Consider the following 19433-nt stretch of genomic DNA (forward strand, 5'->3'; position numbering starts at 1 on the left):
GTATGTTTATTAATCTGACTGCTGGCAAATAGTAGATGCTTAGGAGCTTAATCTTTTCTTAAATCTATTAGAACAAGATCCACATATACCCAGTATGTAAACGAGGCAGAAGATGGCAGCCCAGGAAATGTAGGGAAACACAAAGAATTTGCTTATGGGAGATGATGCCAGGCTAGAGCTGGAAGGAAGATGAAGTTTGCAGGAAGTCATTAATGCTGTGGTTTTGTTGTGTTGTGTGTGTGTGTGTGTGTTTTCTTTTTCCCCTCCAAGGACTCCTCAACACCATTTCATTTTTATACCACTATTAATATTATTAACAGACATGACAGCATGAATGAGTCAATGAGAAAATCTTCAAAAGGTGTCATTTGTATAGACTGGACTTGATGATCACAAAGATCTCTTATAGCTGTCTACATTCCTGAATACCATGCAGAGTTTTCATGCAGCCAAAGGGCTATAATATCATACCTCAAAAAGTCACTCATAAATTCATGTATTTTGGAAAACATGTGAAATGCTGCAGTTAAGATTGACAAGTTTACAGTGGAAATCTCTGATATGACATCTTATTTTAAGGAATTGTCATGGGAAATAATGATTTGCTCTTCACAGAAATACTAGAAGTAGAATATTTTTTATTTAAAGGCAAAGTTATTAAAACAGTTGTCAATAATTTACACAAATGACTGAATATGTTTTGAAAGATTCAGATCAAGTCAAGATGGTAGCTGAATGTTGCAGAATGAATAATAGCAGAAGATTATGAAGCTGCATCCTATAATACTGGGAGAAAATGAATCATTCCAAAAGGAGGGAGAAAAAGGCAGGAAATAAAAACAGGGAAACATGCCGCACTAATTGGCATGGTTGGTGGATACAGCCATAGAGCACATTATCTTGCAAACACTGAGATCAGCAAGAGCGGAAGCTGTTTGAATGCAAACGGAAGGGAAATGTTGGCAGAGCACATTTTGCATGTGTTTCCCTCATTTTGGATCTTGCTTTCTACTATGCTGGTGTACCAGAAACCAGAACTTGTAACCTCTCAACAGTGCTACAAGGCCGATTTTTTTTCTCCCGAGCTTCCAGAGAGAGACTAAGCCAAAGATCAGAGGAATTTTATTATGCCTGCTCTGGAGAAGCATTTATTTTATTAGTCTGCCTCCCGGGGAACATTTATTGTTGGAGTGGGATGGGCAGTCCATTACGGTAATCATTACAAAAATTAAATTCTGTAGGAGAAGCCTAAGCATGGGAGGAAAGCCTATTCATCCTATTCATTTCTGTACATAACATTATCTGAAAAGAATGCTGAATTATTAGCTCATTAGTTTTATACACTTGTAAATTCCTAAAATGTAAATGGACATCAATGCAGGGATTGATATTCTGCCTTCATTTGAAGCTGCTATTTGGGAAGCATTAGCCGACATACTTTACATTTCCAGACATCAGTGACAAATACAATAATTACTATTCCTCAAAACAAATGAAAACAAATAGTTTTGAATGAAAACTAAGCAAAGGCACAAAGTGATTGCAGATGACAGACAACCAGAAGCTGGAGAGAGGTCAGTAAAGTATCATGGAGGAAAAAGGCAAGACTCCGTTGTGTTAGCTACTTACAGCAGCTACTAGTCATCATACGAAAAGCAGAAATTACTATCTTGTGAAACCTATGGTTATGCAGAATTGTTGCTAATGCGAACTATAATAAATTCTTTAAGTACTTCTGATGCACCAGACACAGAACTTATCATGTATGCATATGGAAATAATAATTACTAGAAAAAGCACATAAAGAGAAGAGCTGCCCCTCTCATAAAAAAGGATTGCAGTATTCTTACCGAAAGTTAACAAATGAAAAGCAAGCCCGTGGGAGACGGATTGGATGTATCATATCATTCACAGGCACTGATAGAAAATCAGGAGTTTACGGTCTTACCTGTGTTTACATAATATAACACAACACAGTTACAGAAGAAAAAGTCAGAATTTGGCAAACTGACAGCTGTGAGACACACTGGGACCTGTAAAGTCTGGGTGATCTTCTCTCTACTGGAGACTGCTGCCAGCACCCACAGGACGTGCAGCTATCCTGAAATATTCCCTTGCTCTCCTTCAAATTCCCTGCCTTTCCAACAGCTTTTGCATTTATTTATTTATTGTTTGTGTATACCTTAATTCTCATGCTTAATTCCTTATGAAGTCCTTCTGTTGTGTTACATCATTCTAATGATTTTTATAAACTGGATAACAGAACTAGGAGGTTGTTAGATTGGAATTATGCCTTTTAGTTTGTTAGTAGCTCTTTAGGGAGCCCAGGAACAGCATGTTGATATAACAGATGAGAGAGCCAATATTTACAGTGTTTCTTTGCTATCACTAAATCTTCTATCAGTTTCAGAGAGATTGTCCTTGTGTTTGCCATGTGTTTTAAAATATTTAGCTTCCAGACCTGAATTCATAGAATCTGGCTCCTAAAAAGGAAGATTTTCTCCTCCCTTGGGTACCGCTACTAGCATACTTTTGGCTATAGCAACCTGTGAACAACAGGAGCATGCCTGTTCACCTGCTCGGCTTTCTGGGAGCCAAGTTTCCAAAACATAGATGACTTAGGTTCCTACTTAAATTTGTTGTTAAGGTAAGGTAATACAATGCTGTCAGTTACTTTTGTAAAAGTTTAAATTGATTTCATCGACTTCAAGGAAAACAAGTTGGGTATTCGGCAATCAGATGAGCAGTGAGCGAAGATGTTAATTCTGGATCAACAACACAACGTACATGGTAAGCAAACACTGCATATTTCCAATGATCTATGGGAACTCGTGGACAATAGATCCATATCAATAATCCCATGGCTGTTTCTGACGAGACCAAATTTTTTAGGTAGTTGTGTATGAACAGCACAGAAATCCCTATGCAATAATCTGCTCAAGTGTTTTCCACTACTTTTTCCTTATATGCAGCCCATAATCTAGTTAAACAGTGAGGAAAACCCTGAAGTTCCCAGCCCTTGACAGAATGGCAGAGCAATGCAGACTGTAACACTACCTTAGAAAAATTTACAGAGATCCTCTATAAAAGAAAAAGGACACACAGAAATTTTACTTTCCTTTCATCTGTTTCTATGCCTAGTATTAACATGCCTGAACCACCATAGCAAGTTCGTTTTAATACACAGCATCAAATGATAGCAATAATAGGAAATCCTCAACCAATTAAACACCATGTTTCAATGACCAACATCTATTAAAGGAAAACAAATTCACTGAAGACCTAATCTCATCCAAAGATTTAAGAAGCAGATCTTGAGAAAGGAGCTAAGTCTTGGAAATGCATTTGAGAGAAAGAAAGCAAACAAAAACCACCCCAAAACTAAACAAATCCAAACCCTTTCCTTTTCATTTAAAAGCAACCCCTGCACTGCCTTTAGTTAAAAAGAAAGCAAATTGGAACAAAGTCAAGTCTGGATGAAAAGTCTGTGCTTTTAAAAAGCATCTAGAACTATCAATAGAGAAATAAAAATCAGTGATCAGAGGGATGTATATGCACCAATTCTCCAGCATTTAGGTATTATTATTGAATCCCTATTTTCTATCAGGGATAATCTCTTGACAGAAGTGCAAGAAACCTAGATATCTGGGATAAAGGCAAGTCCACAACCTGCTTCAGAGCAGCAGCGCCATCCAACCACCAAGCATTAGAAAATCATGGTCACTAACCTCGCTGCATGTAACAATATACTGAACAGACCTAGGGTACTCACTGCATCCATCCTTTTAATTGTGTCTAAATGTATATTCAAGACTCTGAAGCGAAGTGTTTTATCTGGCTGGAATCTGAAAAGTAACTTAATCATGCCAGCACACAGCAAAATGCAACTGCATCTCAGGTATTTACAATAACTGTATATCTGAAATGCAACATGCCCATGAAAATTCTTTTGAGATAGCCATAAGGGCTCAATGGTCAATATCATGGCTACATATACAACAGCAGATGCATTTAGATGGCAAATAAATCATCTAAATTTTCTGCAGAGCTCTACTCAAGTATGGCAAGCTCTTCTAATAATCTTCTCTTGATAGTCTAGTCCCAAATACTTAACAACCAAACAAGGACATTTAAATTGAAAAAAGCAATTGGAATTTGTATTAACCATTGTGGAGGGAAGAATCACTTATTTGAAAGCTGGGGAATAATAAATGACAAAATGCTTTAGTCCATGATAACTGGGTCCACCTCAAAAGGAAACATCCTCCCTATAGTCACTCTCTCATAATTGTGTTGCGTTCCACAAGAATGGAAACAGATATTATCTTACTCTATTCCAAACTCTTCTACAATGGGTATTAAACTATTTAGCCAAGAAATGACTGACATACTGGCTCATGGAAGGTGTCTCTCAAATGAATAGGGCATGTCAACAGCAACAGCCTGCCCCTACCAATCTCTTTTCACTAGGCTTTGTACTTCCCTTTGCTATTTCTGTGTTGCCAGAGCTGCTTTATTCCATTGTGACCTGCGATTTTCATAAGCATGCTACATTGCCAAAAGAGCTGCTTTGTTTACATATATTTTGCAAAATATATTGAAATAAAATGTATGAGAGGGAGTAAAGAGGACATACAGGATTGTGTAATTGCTCTTTCCAGTGCTGCTAATGTAGTCCATAAGTCTGAGAAAGGAAAAGGCGATTCATATTTTAGTGGTTTCCTTAGCAAGTAGAGACCTTGAATGGCAGAAGAATTCTGGCTGGAACTACAATGGACTTTGTACTTTGCATTTGGACTGTGTGTACACAATATTATGTGGAAATCTCAGCTGTCTTAATGTTGGAAAGATCTTACAGATGCTAGGGCCAAGTATTTCCCAGGTATAATTGTAAAGGGTAAAGAAGAGTCAGCAACTTTGTGAAGAGCTATTATCATCATGATGATTCCAGCTTTCTTCCTCTGAGGCTCAGCTAGAGATTTAAAAAACAAAACAAAACAAAAAAAAAAACCACACTATTTTGTGAATCTTCTAAAAACCCTCAGAACTCAAATATTTGCTCTCTCCTACAAGTCTCTTTTGACAAATAGCATATGATAGCATATGCAATGCACTGAAATAGATATTTATGATTTTTGAGATTCTAATGTTTTATATTACCTGATGGTATATTGAAACTGTGAAATAACCTATTACCTTGATCTGATGTGAAATTTTTCATTTAAGAGAATTAAAAAATACATATATATACATATTCAGAATCTAACCATAAGATTGAAAATTTCATATTCTTTTCACTGAAATAGAACAAGAACTGGGGAAATGAAGCAACACTAAGGAAACAAAAACAACCACCTACCTTAATTTTCTCTCTCAGATACTTGCTCACTTGCTCTTGTGTAAATATTGAGAGCAAAGTGAGAAAGAAGGAGCAGTATGTTTCATGCAGGCCTAGAGAGCCCTTCTGCACTCTTAAGGGCACTTTCAAATATATATATTTTATGCACTCTCATCACTGACAAGCATCTAATTTTGGTCTTCATCACTACTGCCCTCCCCACCAGAACTGCTGAATATGAGAAAACTCTGGCCTTAAGTGCTGTGAGAAATCACAAAGGAATACTGTGGCAGACCTTGAAATGAAATCCAGACCTTTGAAACTTACAGGTTTAGCCACTGGACATGATTTAATCAGTACAGAAAAGCACTGGACCTCAGAGGTTATGTACGGGAAGCAGTGACTAAACTACCAGGGAGGGAATACAGAAGAGTCAGTAAAGGAATGGTTATTAAGGCTTCATTAGTCTTGTTGGTCTCCCCCCATACGTACAATCATTTACAAATATCAAAAGAGATTTCATTATTTTAACATATGAAAACTCTACCTTTAGAAAGTGAAACTATCTTCTGAATAAAAACACCAGGAGAAGATTTTAGAAAGGGAAAGCTCTTATTTCAATAGCCTTAGAAAATCTGAAAATTTTCAGTAAGCTTCAGATCATGCTATGCTACTATGACAGCCTTGGCAAGTTTTTTGTAATGACCTTGTATTAGAGGTGGAATCTGACAAGTTTTCATTTCTACATGTCTCAATGGTGTAAGTTTGTAACCATAAATAAATGTTCTTTCCAACTACCATGAGTTATGGAGTTTCCCTACGCTCTATATTGGATTCATGCTTTCAACATCCATACACTTCTACCAGTTTGTATTTTTTGACATAATGGTGCAATGTGTCATGCAGATGATACCCAAATTTATCCATCCCTCAATAAAAAAAATCTGCTACAACAGAGCTACTGCCTGACTGATGTTAATAACTGAATAGCTTAGAATTTTATTAAGATAATTCAAATAAGACAAATAGTAGTATTTGGGTCTCCTTTATGCACATGTATTTCATCCTGTTCCTAACATGGACAGCTGTTGTGTTACTTGCTTGATTTCAGGATAATTTTACCTCTAATAAGAAATACGTTTGACCAATTATATGTACTTAAGTAAGAATCTAAACCGTACCTATTCCATACATGGAATTACGGTCAACAAAAAATGAGACAAACCAGGATAAATTAAGTCAAAACAACAAGATGAATTAAACCTATTATTTACCAAGAAAGCAAATATTAATATAGAGCAATGCAATAAATCTTATCATACTCTGTAAGAAAATCAAAGAGATGGTTGGGCAGAATTTGACCGTTGATGAAGACCTTGAGAAATAAATTGATTCCTAAGTAAAAGATCATGTAAATCCATTTAGGTGCTACAAGAGTGTATTTGTCCAACATTCTTGCCACAGTCCCTCTTGATTTAAACTTCAAATAAGCTGATACCAATTTCATTGGCATAATGAGAACAAACAAAATAAATCAAGAGAATAAAGTCTACAGTCTTTACCTCTTAGATAAGATACATTTAGACACAGTATCAACTGCTATGATGATTTATCTTAGAAATTGAGATGTACTCTTTAAGTAACACTGTTGAAGCTAAATTTAATTTTGTTTCTGACTCGTCTCCTATTTTAAAAGCAAAGAAGAAACAACATACCTCTGCATTTGTAGAAGAGCTGACAAAGAATATGTGCTCTTCTATGGAACTCAAAACTGAGGAGAATTTCTTTAGGACACAGATGCAATACAAATCAAGAAAAAGATGCATCTGAGAAAATCCCTTGGATATGCATCAGGCTATGGAAAATAGTACTGTTAATACCAGACTGTTGAGGAAAGTAAAATAGGGTGAAAGGCATTTACAATACTTAAAAGGGTAGCATTAAGACAAAAGAAAACTTTGGAGGTATCAATAGGACATACACTAGAACCCACTCAAGTACAGCTTTTACAACAATTTTGAAGAGAGAATACAGCATTATGTATATATAGGCATATACATATATGTATACCGAGAGTAGGTAGTACTTTGTTGTGAGAAGCAGTGGGACTATTATATGAACGTGACTTCTCCAGGAGAAAACCAAAAATGTAACTACATACACAGCTACCATGAGGGAAAAGAGGATAGCAGAAATAGATGATAATTCACTGTGATTTTAAAAATTGGATAGTACAAATCTTGCAATGCGAAGGCAGTTACACCTTCCTTTCTGCAAACAGTCTTCCTGGGGCTTGAAACTCTTCTTAGAAATTTGCTATTTCTAAACTGAGGGTCTCAGGATTCTGAGAAACAGGAAAGAAAGTCTTATTTCTCAAGAGACAGACAACAGCGATCTTTCTAGATGACTTGCTTATCCTCCTGCAACAAGTGGTTGGCTTCACTCATCCATGCCACTCCCAATATTAAAAAAAAAAAAAAAAAAAAAAAAAAGAACCATCACAAATAATTCCTATTTAAATTTGGAAGGATTATAAAATCAAATATCTAGCTGCATAAGGTTAGTGGGGCAGCTATAGAGATAGCCTTATAATAGCAGCTGATTCTGAGTCTATGATGCTGAGAAGCAAAAATGTGGAGCACAGAATCCCATTCCTAAACTAATTACATTTGAATGAAGACATTTGGCCTCTCTCTTTCACCTGGACTGAAAACTGACGCATCATTAGCAGCTCTGATAGGGCCAGCCAGCCTGCAAAACAGTGCTAACTGTTGCCAGAAGATAGCTGCAACAACTCTGTCACCAAAATGTCAAAAATGCAGCTTCTTAGGAGGTCAAGAAGTCTTCAATATTGTTGCTTTGATAGAGGAAAGTCTCATTTACAGAGTTCATGTTGAACAAATCTGATCAGGTGCACTAAGGAACAGACCTTAAAGAATTCATGCACTGAATTAGGCAGATAGTCTGAGATTCTTCAGGAGATTTTGTACCCTGCTTCATCAAATTCAGTGCTATGCATGGTCCACTTCCTACTTAATTACCCCTTACTCTTTCAAACCCTTCTGAATGAGACTTTTTCAACATGTCACAAGAAAAGTTCAGTGTATCCTGTCCACAACAGAGATGTCCTGTGGCAGCATCTGTCCAAATCAAGTCTTTCTTCCATGCAAAATTAAAGTACTTAACCTTCTGAAGCCCAACACAAACATTCATGCAGGATCTTTTAGGTAATAGAAAGCATGAGAAGGAAATAAGAAAACTATGATAAAATAAAGATAGTCCAAATTTCCTAACCTGAAGACATAGAAATCTTTGAGATACCTCAATTTGACTGGTAGGCTCTAAGCAACCAGATCTAAATGGGCCTTACTTACACGGTCACTTGGACCAGATGACCTGCAGGCCAGATGACCTTCCAACCTAAACTGATTCTGTGCCACAAAGTAAAGGTGACTCAGAGAGTTCAACAGCTGTCTTACAGCACTTAAAAAAAAACAGTCTTCAAGAAGTCTCAGAAAACAGAGAGAACACTGAATAAAATGTTTGAGAACAAGGGCTCTGATGTTCTGCTTACAGACAATGCTAAAAGGGACAACAATAAAAAAAAAAAAAAAAAAAAAAAAGGAGACCAGCAGAAGTTCACTCATGCAAACAAAATTTCAAGACAAGTGTTTGTGTACTATCATCTCCTAAAGTGCTCCAGAGCCCTCAGATTTCAGGGTGGGGATGAGTGCAAACTTTGCGTTGGTGAAAATCGCAGCACAAATTCCAGACTTTGGAAAGGAAGGATGAAGACCCATAAACAGGATCATAGACATAAAAGTACTGGATTTCAGGGAGATAAATGCCAGAAGAGAAACTCCTACTGCAGTGAAGCATTGCCTCAGTTCTGAGTTGCCATTTCCAATGCTGTATTAGATAACTGCCTGCCAGTGAAGTGTTCCACTTCAAAGGGGGCAGGAACAGATCCTTTTTTACTGCTTAGCCAGAGCAAGATGAAAAAGCACTAAGTGGTCAGCTACTTCATGTCTTCCAATGCAGGAGACTGAGAGGTGTGTCCTATGTTTTGGGGTAAAATATATGACTGTTGCAGGACTGAGTTCTTCGTGAATATTGTGTACCTTCGCTACAGGGCTGTTGAGGAACAAAGAAAAAGCTGAGAACTTCCTGAAGGCACTGAGCAATTGAATTAAGAGAACTCTGAAGATAACACACAGCTACTGTTTACAAGAATTACTCTTATTACAGCGTCAAACCCATTTTCTACATATAGTTTCAGTTGCTTATTCAATATGCATGCGCATTTCTGAAATAAGGGTGTGTTAATCTCCATGGATGAGTGGGGTCCATGAGTACTTCTGACTCATTTTTTTTTAATTCCTGTGCCTCCAAGGCAGTTTCTGTTTGAATGGCACTATATGGGTACATGAGGTAATTGCTGAATACTTATAAGATTTTGTTTATTTGTGCTGAAAGTTTGCTTCTAAAGACATTTTTTGTTTGTTTTTGTTCATTTTTCTCATTCATTATCAATGTCTTAAAACTCCTGACCAGTGTTACAGTGTCACAGAAGAGTATGTGAGAGTTTTAGAAAAGAGTAAAGACAACTTCATGCCATGCATAGACAAATATATGAATTCTATTTTATCCTCTCCCCTTGCTCATGACATCCAAAGCATGCAAAGTTTGAGGGAAAAAAAAACAAACAAACAAACAAAAAAACACAAACAAACGTGATTTTACTGAGAGCCATGCAAAGGTTTAAAAAAAGAGAGCTCTATTTTAATTGCTATTTCATTACTCTAATGCATAAACACCACTAGACATAGATGTTTTCTTTCATTATTATCGTTCCATGTCTTCAAGCAAGAAATGAACATATCTGGACTTAATGAACACTGTAGACATGTGAGTTCATAAATTCTGAACTACAAGTATTCAAACATAAATATTTCCCTTAAAATCTGATGTTTGATTATCAAGAAGCTCATCTTTATCTACCAGAAAAGTTAGATACATTTCTGTAAATCTATCTTTTTAGGATTTGCTCTGAAAATATATGTTTATAGATACATATGTATGTATGCATATATAGACATGTACATATATGCTTACATGTATATACACACTGAAATACCTCTTCAGGTTATATTTACTATATCAGTGCTTTGTTGAAATTCAGGAAATGTTTTTTCCACAATTGACCTTACATGATCAATTCTGAATGGTTTATTTCTTTGTCACACTGATTTGTGACAATTACCTTGGGAGCTTGAAGTCATAAATATTGATAAAGATTATAGTATGCTTCTATATATATTGGTATGTCATCAGAAACAGTGATGATCATTTTATACTAGTGTGAAAAGATGGGGCTGTTTTGGAGAAACTTATGTTCATTTATGTTGTCTGTTCAGATATTTATGACTATGTCTAGAGATAAAAATTATAAATTACATTTACATATTTATGAGCAATTGTATGTAATATCCATATTTCTATTAAAATACCATCAGTTTCCCTATCTTACTATAATGCAAGTCAGAACTAAAATGCACTTGGCTTTATCTTTTTCCTAAAAATCCCCTACATTTACGCGACCAGCCAAATGTAGTATGAATAGACAGTGATAATTGATAAACAGTGGTAATAGTATGCACTTAGTTATACAATTTAAAAGACTTATCTATTATACCATAAGATATAAAAATATCTTTCTCAGTTTTGAGACGCAGAAAAGAAAAACTGAGATAATATGTGGGCTGCAGAACCATGCAATGCAAATTGAAGAGTGCAAGCAGAAACTCACCTCTAACTTTGTTCTTTGTAGCAGCCACTGGAAGCAAGGAAAAGATTGCACAAGAAGAAGAGAACAAAGATAGATTAGATAGAAGTTTGAGTAAGTAAGAATACACAGAAGCTTTATCGCTATTGATTCAAAACTAACAAACGCTGTTTCTAAGATTATTTAACCTATTTGAGACAGTACAGTTCTATGAGATAGTTCAGATCTATGCTTCTCTCAGAAGACCTGTACTGATACATTTAGAAAATATATTACAAGACACACTCAAGAAGCATGGCAATGAGTGGAGAAAAATCACGTACCATTAATCACAAATAGGTGAGAACATACGTACATAGATTTGTGAATTCTAAAACATACAGCACAATTCACCTTGCTAAAAGCTCATTCTGAAGCACCTACACCATACATCAGTCCTTTGTTCCTATTTCTTGAAACGTAAATCTCCTGTGAAGCTGATTAAAAAAAACATCAGTTAAACTGCAGCTACTCCAATTATTCACATGCCATATCACTGTTTTTTCTTCATTGATGCGCATATCTTCAGATTGTTCTTGCACCCTGAGCAAACATCCACTCATTAATGAATATGCAAATCTAAGGGAGCAAACAATATTTTAGCAGTGATCAACGTTCCAACTCAGAGAAAATAGGGCAGACAAAACAGCTTTTCTTGTGTCCCCTGAAGCAACACGGCTACTAACAGCAAAGATACAACATGGTCATAACAACAAAGATAGGAACTTAAAATGTTCTACTATCATTATTCTTGTCTCCAAAATCAAAAGAATATTTTTCTGTTTTCTGAGGCTCATGACTAACGTTGCTGATACACAAGCAGAACCCAAACTGAAAACAGATTCACTGTTAGCTATAAATTATACAAAAAGATACTATATATAAGTCTTTAAATTCTCATGTACACTCTGAAAATGAATTCATTCAAGAGTACTTTCATGAAAAAGGTAGGTTTTTTTTTCAAGGTAGTTAAAAAAAAAAACAAAAAACTACCTTTTTCATGAAAGTACTCTTGAATGAATTCATTTAAAAAAAAAAAAAAAGAAAGAAAAAAAAGGAATAATAATCCTAATTCCTCTTCTCCAGTCCTTCTTGTAAAATGGGACTATGGGCAATTCCAAGGCAGATAGACTTGTGATCAGAACACAGAGCAAAAGGAGAAAGACCACTCTCTTTCTGCTCTCTTTGCTCATTTTGTTCACCCCTGTAGGTCTTATACATTCTTTTTTTTTTTTTTTCCTTCTTTCTTCCACTTCCAACTTTTTTGACCACTTTTCACCAATCAGTTCTTACTAAGATAAGTAAGGAGAGCATGGCAGTGAAGGCCAAGTTACCATAAATGTAGAAATTTTTGAAAAAATAAACCAAAACAAAACCTTTATGAATGCATCCAAAAATGTCAGTTCTCTAGATTCCAAATTTTCTTCATTGAGCCCACTCTCTACTTCCAAAGAACTATTCTGCATTATCATTGTTATGCTGGCCATGAAAACAAAATAAAAGAAATCCTGTCTTTTCTGAAATCAACAGTACTCCATGGAACAGCTCCGCTTTGGGGAGGTACAACAAATGTAGACATGTCTGCAGAGCTACAGTCTTACAGTTAACTTTCCATAAGACTATTTAACAAGACATACCTAAAAAAATAAAATAAAAATCTTACATGCACTAAAAATCACTTGAGTAATAAACAAAATTAATGGTGCTATTCTAATTTTATAGTAAGTGAGCAGTTTCTCCCTCATGCAAGTATAAGTTGATAATAAATGCATAGAGTTCATCAATCTGCTCATTTTCTTATCCTTCCCCTTCTTTTGCAGTCCTGACAATAATATCCACATGAAGGCATTATTACTTCAAGCCATAATCATGATTTAAGCCTAACAAAGATCTGGAGGAAACCCCCTCTAGGTAGTTTAAAACCAACAGGTAACTTTATACTTATATCTAATTATTCAAAAAATACAAAGATACATCAAATACATAAATTAAAATTATGTATGTATTTTAATCATTTAGAATAAATATACATATATACACATACATAATGGTCATACACAAATTATATAGATATATGTACATATATACATGCATATTAAAAGAACCCAACAATTTTATGATTAGATAGCTTTATTTTGAAGCAGGAGAACTAGATAGAGAATTATTACCTACCACGTATCAGTAAATAAAGAAAAGATGTAAATGAGGATGCACATTATAATTGGAAGTAAGTCAGGTTACTAAGCTTGTTAGACCAATTATAACTTGCTGCATATTCACTAACAGAGGACTGGATGACAGTAACCTTCTTAAAAATGTCATGTTCGATACTTGTAAGTTTTTCCATTGACAGCATGGTCCAATTACAAGTCAATTCGTAAAGTTCAAACTGCACAACAGCCAAATTAGCTAAAAATTGTCTTTCAAAATATAGTTCTGCCTACTGGAGGGAGATAGTTGGAGCTGTTTCCATCACTAGCATTTTTATTTATTTATTTTATTTTTTTATATATATATTTCTAGCATAAGGGAAAGTTCCTGTTCCTTATTGTCGTTGATGCTGGTTCTTCTTTTTCCAAAGGTGAAATATTTCTTCTCTCTTCCCTCTTTATTTTTCTTGTCACTATGCACAAAGAGATGCTATATGCAAACTATACGTTTGGAAATGTTTATCCATCTTTTCACCTTATTAATACAAGAAAGGTCATAGGAGAAGACAAGCAGAGATAAATGTTTTTAATGAGCATCACTAACACTGAAAATTAGTAGAGGGAGGATGATGTCTCAGTTAGAGCACCAGATCTGGGATAGTTCAGCTTTTCATGTCACTGAAGTCAGTGATAAGAGACCTATGGGTTTCAAGAAATAACTTTACTGTTGTAATATCTACATTCACTTTCAGACTATCCTCAGCAAGTCAGTTATTTCTCTGCATTTCACACAATCACTTATAAAACGGGGATGAAATATTCTTTGTTTCCACTTTGACTTTCCTGCTTGATGACTAAACAAGCTTTTCAGGGTAGCGAGCATCCTTCTTCTTGAAGTAGGATACTTCAGGATACTAATTTAATTTTAAAACTCTGTAATACAATTAAAATGGATCACGGGTGGCCAGTAATTATTTACAGGTACAATATAACCTGAAAACTGGAATTTATGTTATTTGGATGGCATTTGCTTTATATGGCTAAACTAGCAAGGTAATCAGGAAACAGACAAAGAAGAAAGAAAACTACTTGAAATGTTTCCCCAAGTTCACGGATTCCTTTAAAAACCTGAACACATTTCTAAGGGCATTTTTCTTTAAACTACTCTGCCTTACTTTTCTCAGGAAATTGATTCTGGATAGGGAAGTATACCATAGAAAATGTGAACAACCACTTTCATTAGAATTTATGGAAGTTTTTAAGGACTGGAGAAGACAACCAGACCAAGAGGAAAGACAGTCCATATTCTCAAAAGCCAGGCTGAAAGTCATGACAGATCTACTAGATTTCTAGGTAATATCAAGAAAAAAAATAAATATACTGTATTAAACTTTGGTTTTATCAAGATTAAAGGATATTTTGTTTTTGGAAGTAAGTCTCTTCTGGTCACGGTATATGCAAAACAAAAGGGTTGTGGCTACTAGGGAAAGGTCTAGGAGTGAGAGAATCAGAGAACAGCAAGAGTTCAAGGTCAGAGATCTCTGAAGATTTCACTCAGAGATCAGGAAAGGGGATGAAAATTGTACCAAGTCCTGAACCATGACAGTTAATTTTCACATAAATAAGATTTTAGGGCATCTTTAAACAGAAAAGCATTTCTGCTGTAACTGTACTCCTGAAACAATGTTTTTAAAAATCATTGCCTGTATGTAAAAAGCTGGGTTCTATTCTCAAACACCGTAATATAACCCTGCTCTCAAATATCAATAACAGTGTGTTTTATTTTTCTGTGATATATCTTTCTCTTTGCTTCTGTACGTCAACAATTGTTAAATTACATTCTTTGATAAATGGTGGTTACAAGTTGTTCAATATTTTTTCCACTGTCAGCTGTCTCTATGCTGTTCAATTTTGTGGACATTTTTAGACAGATTTGATATAGCATTTATTTTATTTTTCTCTTATATGTGATTTATTATTTGATTTGGGATTTTGTCTTTAGAAAAAAAAGACGTCCTTCCAATTACTTCAATAGCTCAATAAAAATAAAAAAGGGAAAAATATTTCTCCCAGATGTCCAGTCTATCTAACCTTTTATTTCAGAAAAATTAGAAGAAAAAAATATTTGAGGCCAGTGCCCTGTTCTTATTTTATGTATCTATTATATGTATTAAGAAATCAGCTAGAGGAAAAATTAGTATAATATCTAAATGTTATAATGTCTAAGTAGCTCTTTGCAAGAAAAGAAACAAGATTAAAGTCCTAGTCATAAAGCACATTGCATTGATTTTGTCCTGAATACAGCAACCTACAGTTCCAACAAATCTGGATGTTCTCTCACCTTCAATAAAAATTAAGACATCAGCAGGCTATGGAACAGACATTTATTCACCTGTACTTCTACATCTACCCCAGTCTTAAAGTCTTTTGCAATGATGAAATACTAAAAATAACAAAAAAAAAAAAAAAGTATGAAAAAAAAAAAGAAGCACATTCCCAATTTCTGAAAGAAAAGGACTAATTTTTACACTACTTAGTTTAGAATTGTCCTTCAACTCTATGATGATAATGACAACAATGGCATTTTTTTTCCCTTTGGATAAGCTGATAGATTAATCAGTGGTCATTTAGGTCACCTAAATGTCAGCTCTGCTTCTTTAACTGGAAAAGCTCCTCTGTGTGACAGAAGGCTTAATGGGATCATTTTCTCAAGAGAATAATGCAAAAGGCTGTCACAAACTGAGTAAGAGACCTGTTCAAAGCAAAGATACTGGTATGTGCTGTAATGCAGCATGGTTTAGAGCTAAATTTCTTCTAATTTTCTGATCTCACATTTGATAGCCTTTATTGATACTACACGTGCATTTTATAGTGAATGTTCTTTTTTATACTTAAGTTCTGCACACTCTGCTCACAGAGATTTCAAAAACTTCAGTGTTACTTGCAGATATAATCAGAATACATATAATCCTATATTCATCTCTATGTATACAACCATTAAAGATCTATGCAGCCATGTACATGTAATTACATGCAATTTAAACATGTGACCTTGTGACCTTCTATTATTTATTCAGTCTTTGCATCATGTCAATAACACAAGTTCCAAAGATAACATCAGGTAATTTCCCTCAGAAAAAGGTATATTTAATGTATTAAATTCATTAATGGATCTCACAAAAATAAAAACCATTCTTGTTCTGAAAATTTAATAAGTTTTTCTTGTGGTTTAAGAGAAAACCTATATAAACATAATATATAAACCCATGTAAAAATATATTATGTATATAGATTATATAAACCTATATACAAATATATTTACACATGTAATATGATGTGTACATATATACATCATATTGTATATGTGTATATGTATATGCATTACACATCAATATAGTGATTTGTAATTGTTTTTCCTGTTAGAATATAAAACATGTTCTAGAAGATAGAGTTGAAATAGGGACAAACCCACAAATTTAGAAGGGTTATGAATATCAACTACTACAATCCCTGCATTTGAAGAAGCATGAATTGTGTTTGGACTGCTCCTAGCAGACTGCCTAACATGCTGTTAACATCTCTGGTGACAGAGACTCCAAGAGCTCGCCAAGTACTCTGTTACAGTGCACAGCTTACTCAGTGGCAACTTGTTTTCCTACCATACAAATTAACCTTCATAGTCTGATTAGGGAGGTATTGGGGAGGTATTGGGGAGGCAAGGACAATCCCCACACATGGACTGTATATCTCGAAACAAGACACTGAAACTCATGATAAGGAAGCGGCAGACGGACAGAGAAACAAACGTAAGGACTATAAATCTCAAAACTGGACATTGGAATTCATTATAAAGATACAACAAACGGAAGAATTGGCAACAACCAGCTCTCGCAATTAAGAAACATGCCAATTCAGCAGATTCCTGACCAAAGGTGAAAAGTACACTGTGAGGAAGACTCGGGGTCTTCCTCCCAGAGACCCCTGCCCACGTCCCAAAGACCCCTGCCCACAATTCTTGGGAGGCTCTACGCAGGCGCAAGGTGCCAAAAGGCTAATTAGCATGAGAAGCGAGGGAAGGCGGGGATAGGTAATGCATATGTATAGGCGCTTGTAGAATATTGATAGATTGATTGTATAAATTCAAGACTGCTTTCCGCTTTGGGTATGCACGATAGGTGGAGAGATCCCCCGTGCATCCAGCGCTGCAATAAAGAATATACCACTTAAAGGAATTTCGGCTTCGATCTTTGAATCAAGTCCAAACCAATTCCTTAACCTTTTTCATAACTTCCTTAAGTATAAACAGCAATGGAACATGCATTTCTTTAATATAATGTTTTGTATGTATGAAGACTTGTTATTTCTCTTCTATGACTGAAGAATCAAGTTCTTCCACTTTCTTATTATATGGTTTCCAGCTTCCTCTTAATTCTCTTTGTTGTCTGCCCCCTCATATTTTCAGCAATTTACCTACACTGATCCAAAATCAGTTAAGGTATCAAGCTGGTAGCACTAGTGCAAGGTACAATAATTACTTGTGAGGCCTTCCACCTACCTCTTTGGCTGTGCACTCCAAAGCAGCACTGAATTCCAACAGAACAGCAGCACGCTGTGTTCAAGACCACAATGACCCCTTAGTACTCCTCTTAGTGTTGTTCTACACTCACTTATTCACAGTTTCATATATTTATTTCATCCTTTCTGAATATGGGAGCTCACATTAAGTTTTAACCTGTAGGCAAGCTAGACATAAAAAAACTTCATAAGCTATCGTGCAGACCCTAATGACAAAACACTACTGCATATCACTGCATCTAACAAACCTACAAGCATGACACTGAGCAATCTCTGGCAATAACATTTAATTCTTCTGTTATTAAATGAATAGCAGAAAATCAAAACAGAGCAGCTGCCAGGAGTGTATTATTCACTGTGCTCTGTGAGAAACAGCAATGTTTTGAGAAGTTGCTTTTAAGGCATACTTCTCTGTACAGAACATGGCAAACCTAGAAACTAGATAAAATTATATTTTATGTGGTGAAACTTTGAAAACAAACGTGAAAAATGAGCAGATATTCCAGCATTTTGGTTCTCCACTCACCCTACCACTCTAAAATTCAATGCCAAATAATGAACAAGTATTTTCTGCTGTTCAGAATATTTCCTTTCCAGCCCAATAGAAAATAGATTGGTAAAATAGTAATTACTGAACCTAGATAATGAGAAGCAATTCATAAACTGAAACAGGAAAGCTAGAAGGACTGCAAGCATCTTTCAAACTTGCTAATATGATGCTAAATGCTTTAAATATTTTAAAACTGAGACTAGATTATCACATGCAATGGCTTTTATTATGTGATACTAATCACAAAATATTGAAGAACACGCAGCTCCATTTTCTTTCTGAAAAGGCGACTATAAATATAGTAATTTTGTTCTCAATACTCATTAAAACTGGCATGATGGAGATTAGCAGAAGCATTGTATAATATAGACATCACTAGAGTTCAGGATTCCAGCTGTAGCTGACTCATATTAGCAGTCAAAAACACATAACACAGCACATTACTTGTATAGTGAAACTTGAAGATGATAATCATGCCCTAAAGGCATCTAGATAACATGATTTGCCTGTCCCCAAATGCTAACTTTATGCATATTGTAACACAACTGGACATATAACTTCTACTAGCATTGCAAGTTGCAAGGAAGCAATTTCACCATGAGTTAAGTTACTATAAAACATTACACAAATTTCACTTTCAAATAAATAACACAGGTTTTGAACAAGAGTAAACACAAGTTTTAGATTTCGTTTCATCAAGGTAACAGAATCTTTTAAGAAGTAACTACAAAAACAACCCTGGAGTGCTAGTATGAACCACTCACAAACAGAAGGTTGTGAGCGTGGTTCTGTCAGGCAGACATAGAAGTGCTTAGTTTTGTCCTCAGATAATTTTACAGGTATTTCAAAACTTAAACCAAGTATTTGAAAAACCTTAATATTCATTCAGCACCTTAGGTGACCTATCACAATTTTCCAAATGCTCAGCTTCTGTGTTTATGTCAGGTCTCCAGAAAGAGCAGAAAGTCATGGTCCTACATGGATACACTTTGCAAA

General features: G+C 35.2%; 1 protein-coding gene across 4 annotated transcripts in view; it reads right to left on the minus strand.

The window, feature by feature from the left end:
- The window catches only part of CADM2 (cell adhesion molecule 2), a 655415-nt gene that overhangs the window by 222109 nt on the left and 413873 nt on the right, over window positions 1-19433 (minus strand). For 2 of the 4 annotated variants that reach the window (XM_038185409.2, XM_038185399.2), the window contains exon 2: window positions 11148-11174. The exons of the other annotated variants lie outside the window; for them this stretch is intronic. In XM_038185409.2, coding sequence (XP_038041337.1) covers window positions 11148-11174 — 27 coding nt within the window. The remainder of the gene's footprint in view (window positions 1-11147; window positions 11175-19433) is intronic. 4 annotated transcript variants of the gene reach the window in all.

The sequence above is a fragment of the Anas platyrhynchos genome, chromosome 1, assembly GCF_047663525.1.
Source record: "Anas platyrhynchos isolate ZD024472 breed Pekin duck chromosome 1, IASCAAS_PekinDuck_T2T, whole genome shotgun sequence".
Classification (NCBI taxonomy): domain Eukaryota; kingdom Metazoa; phylum Chordata; class Aves; order Anseriformes; family Anatidae; genus Anas; species Anas platyrhynchos.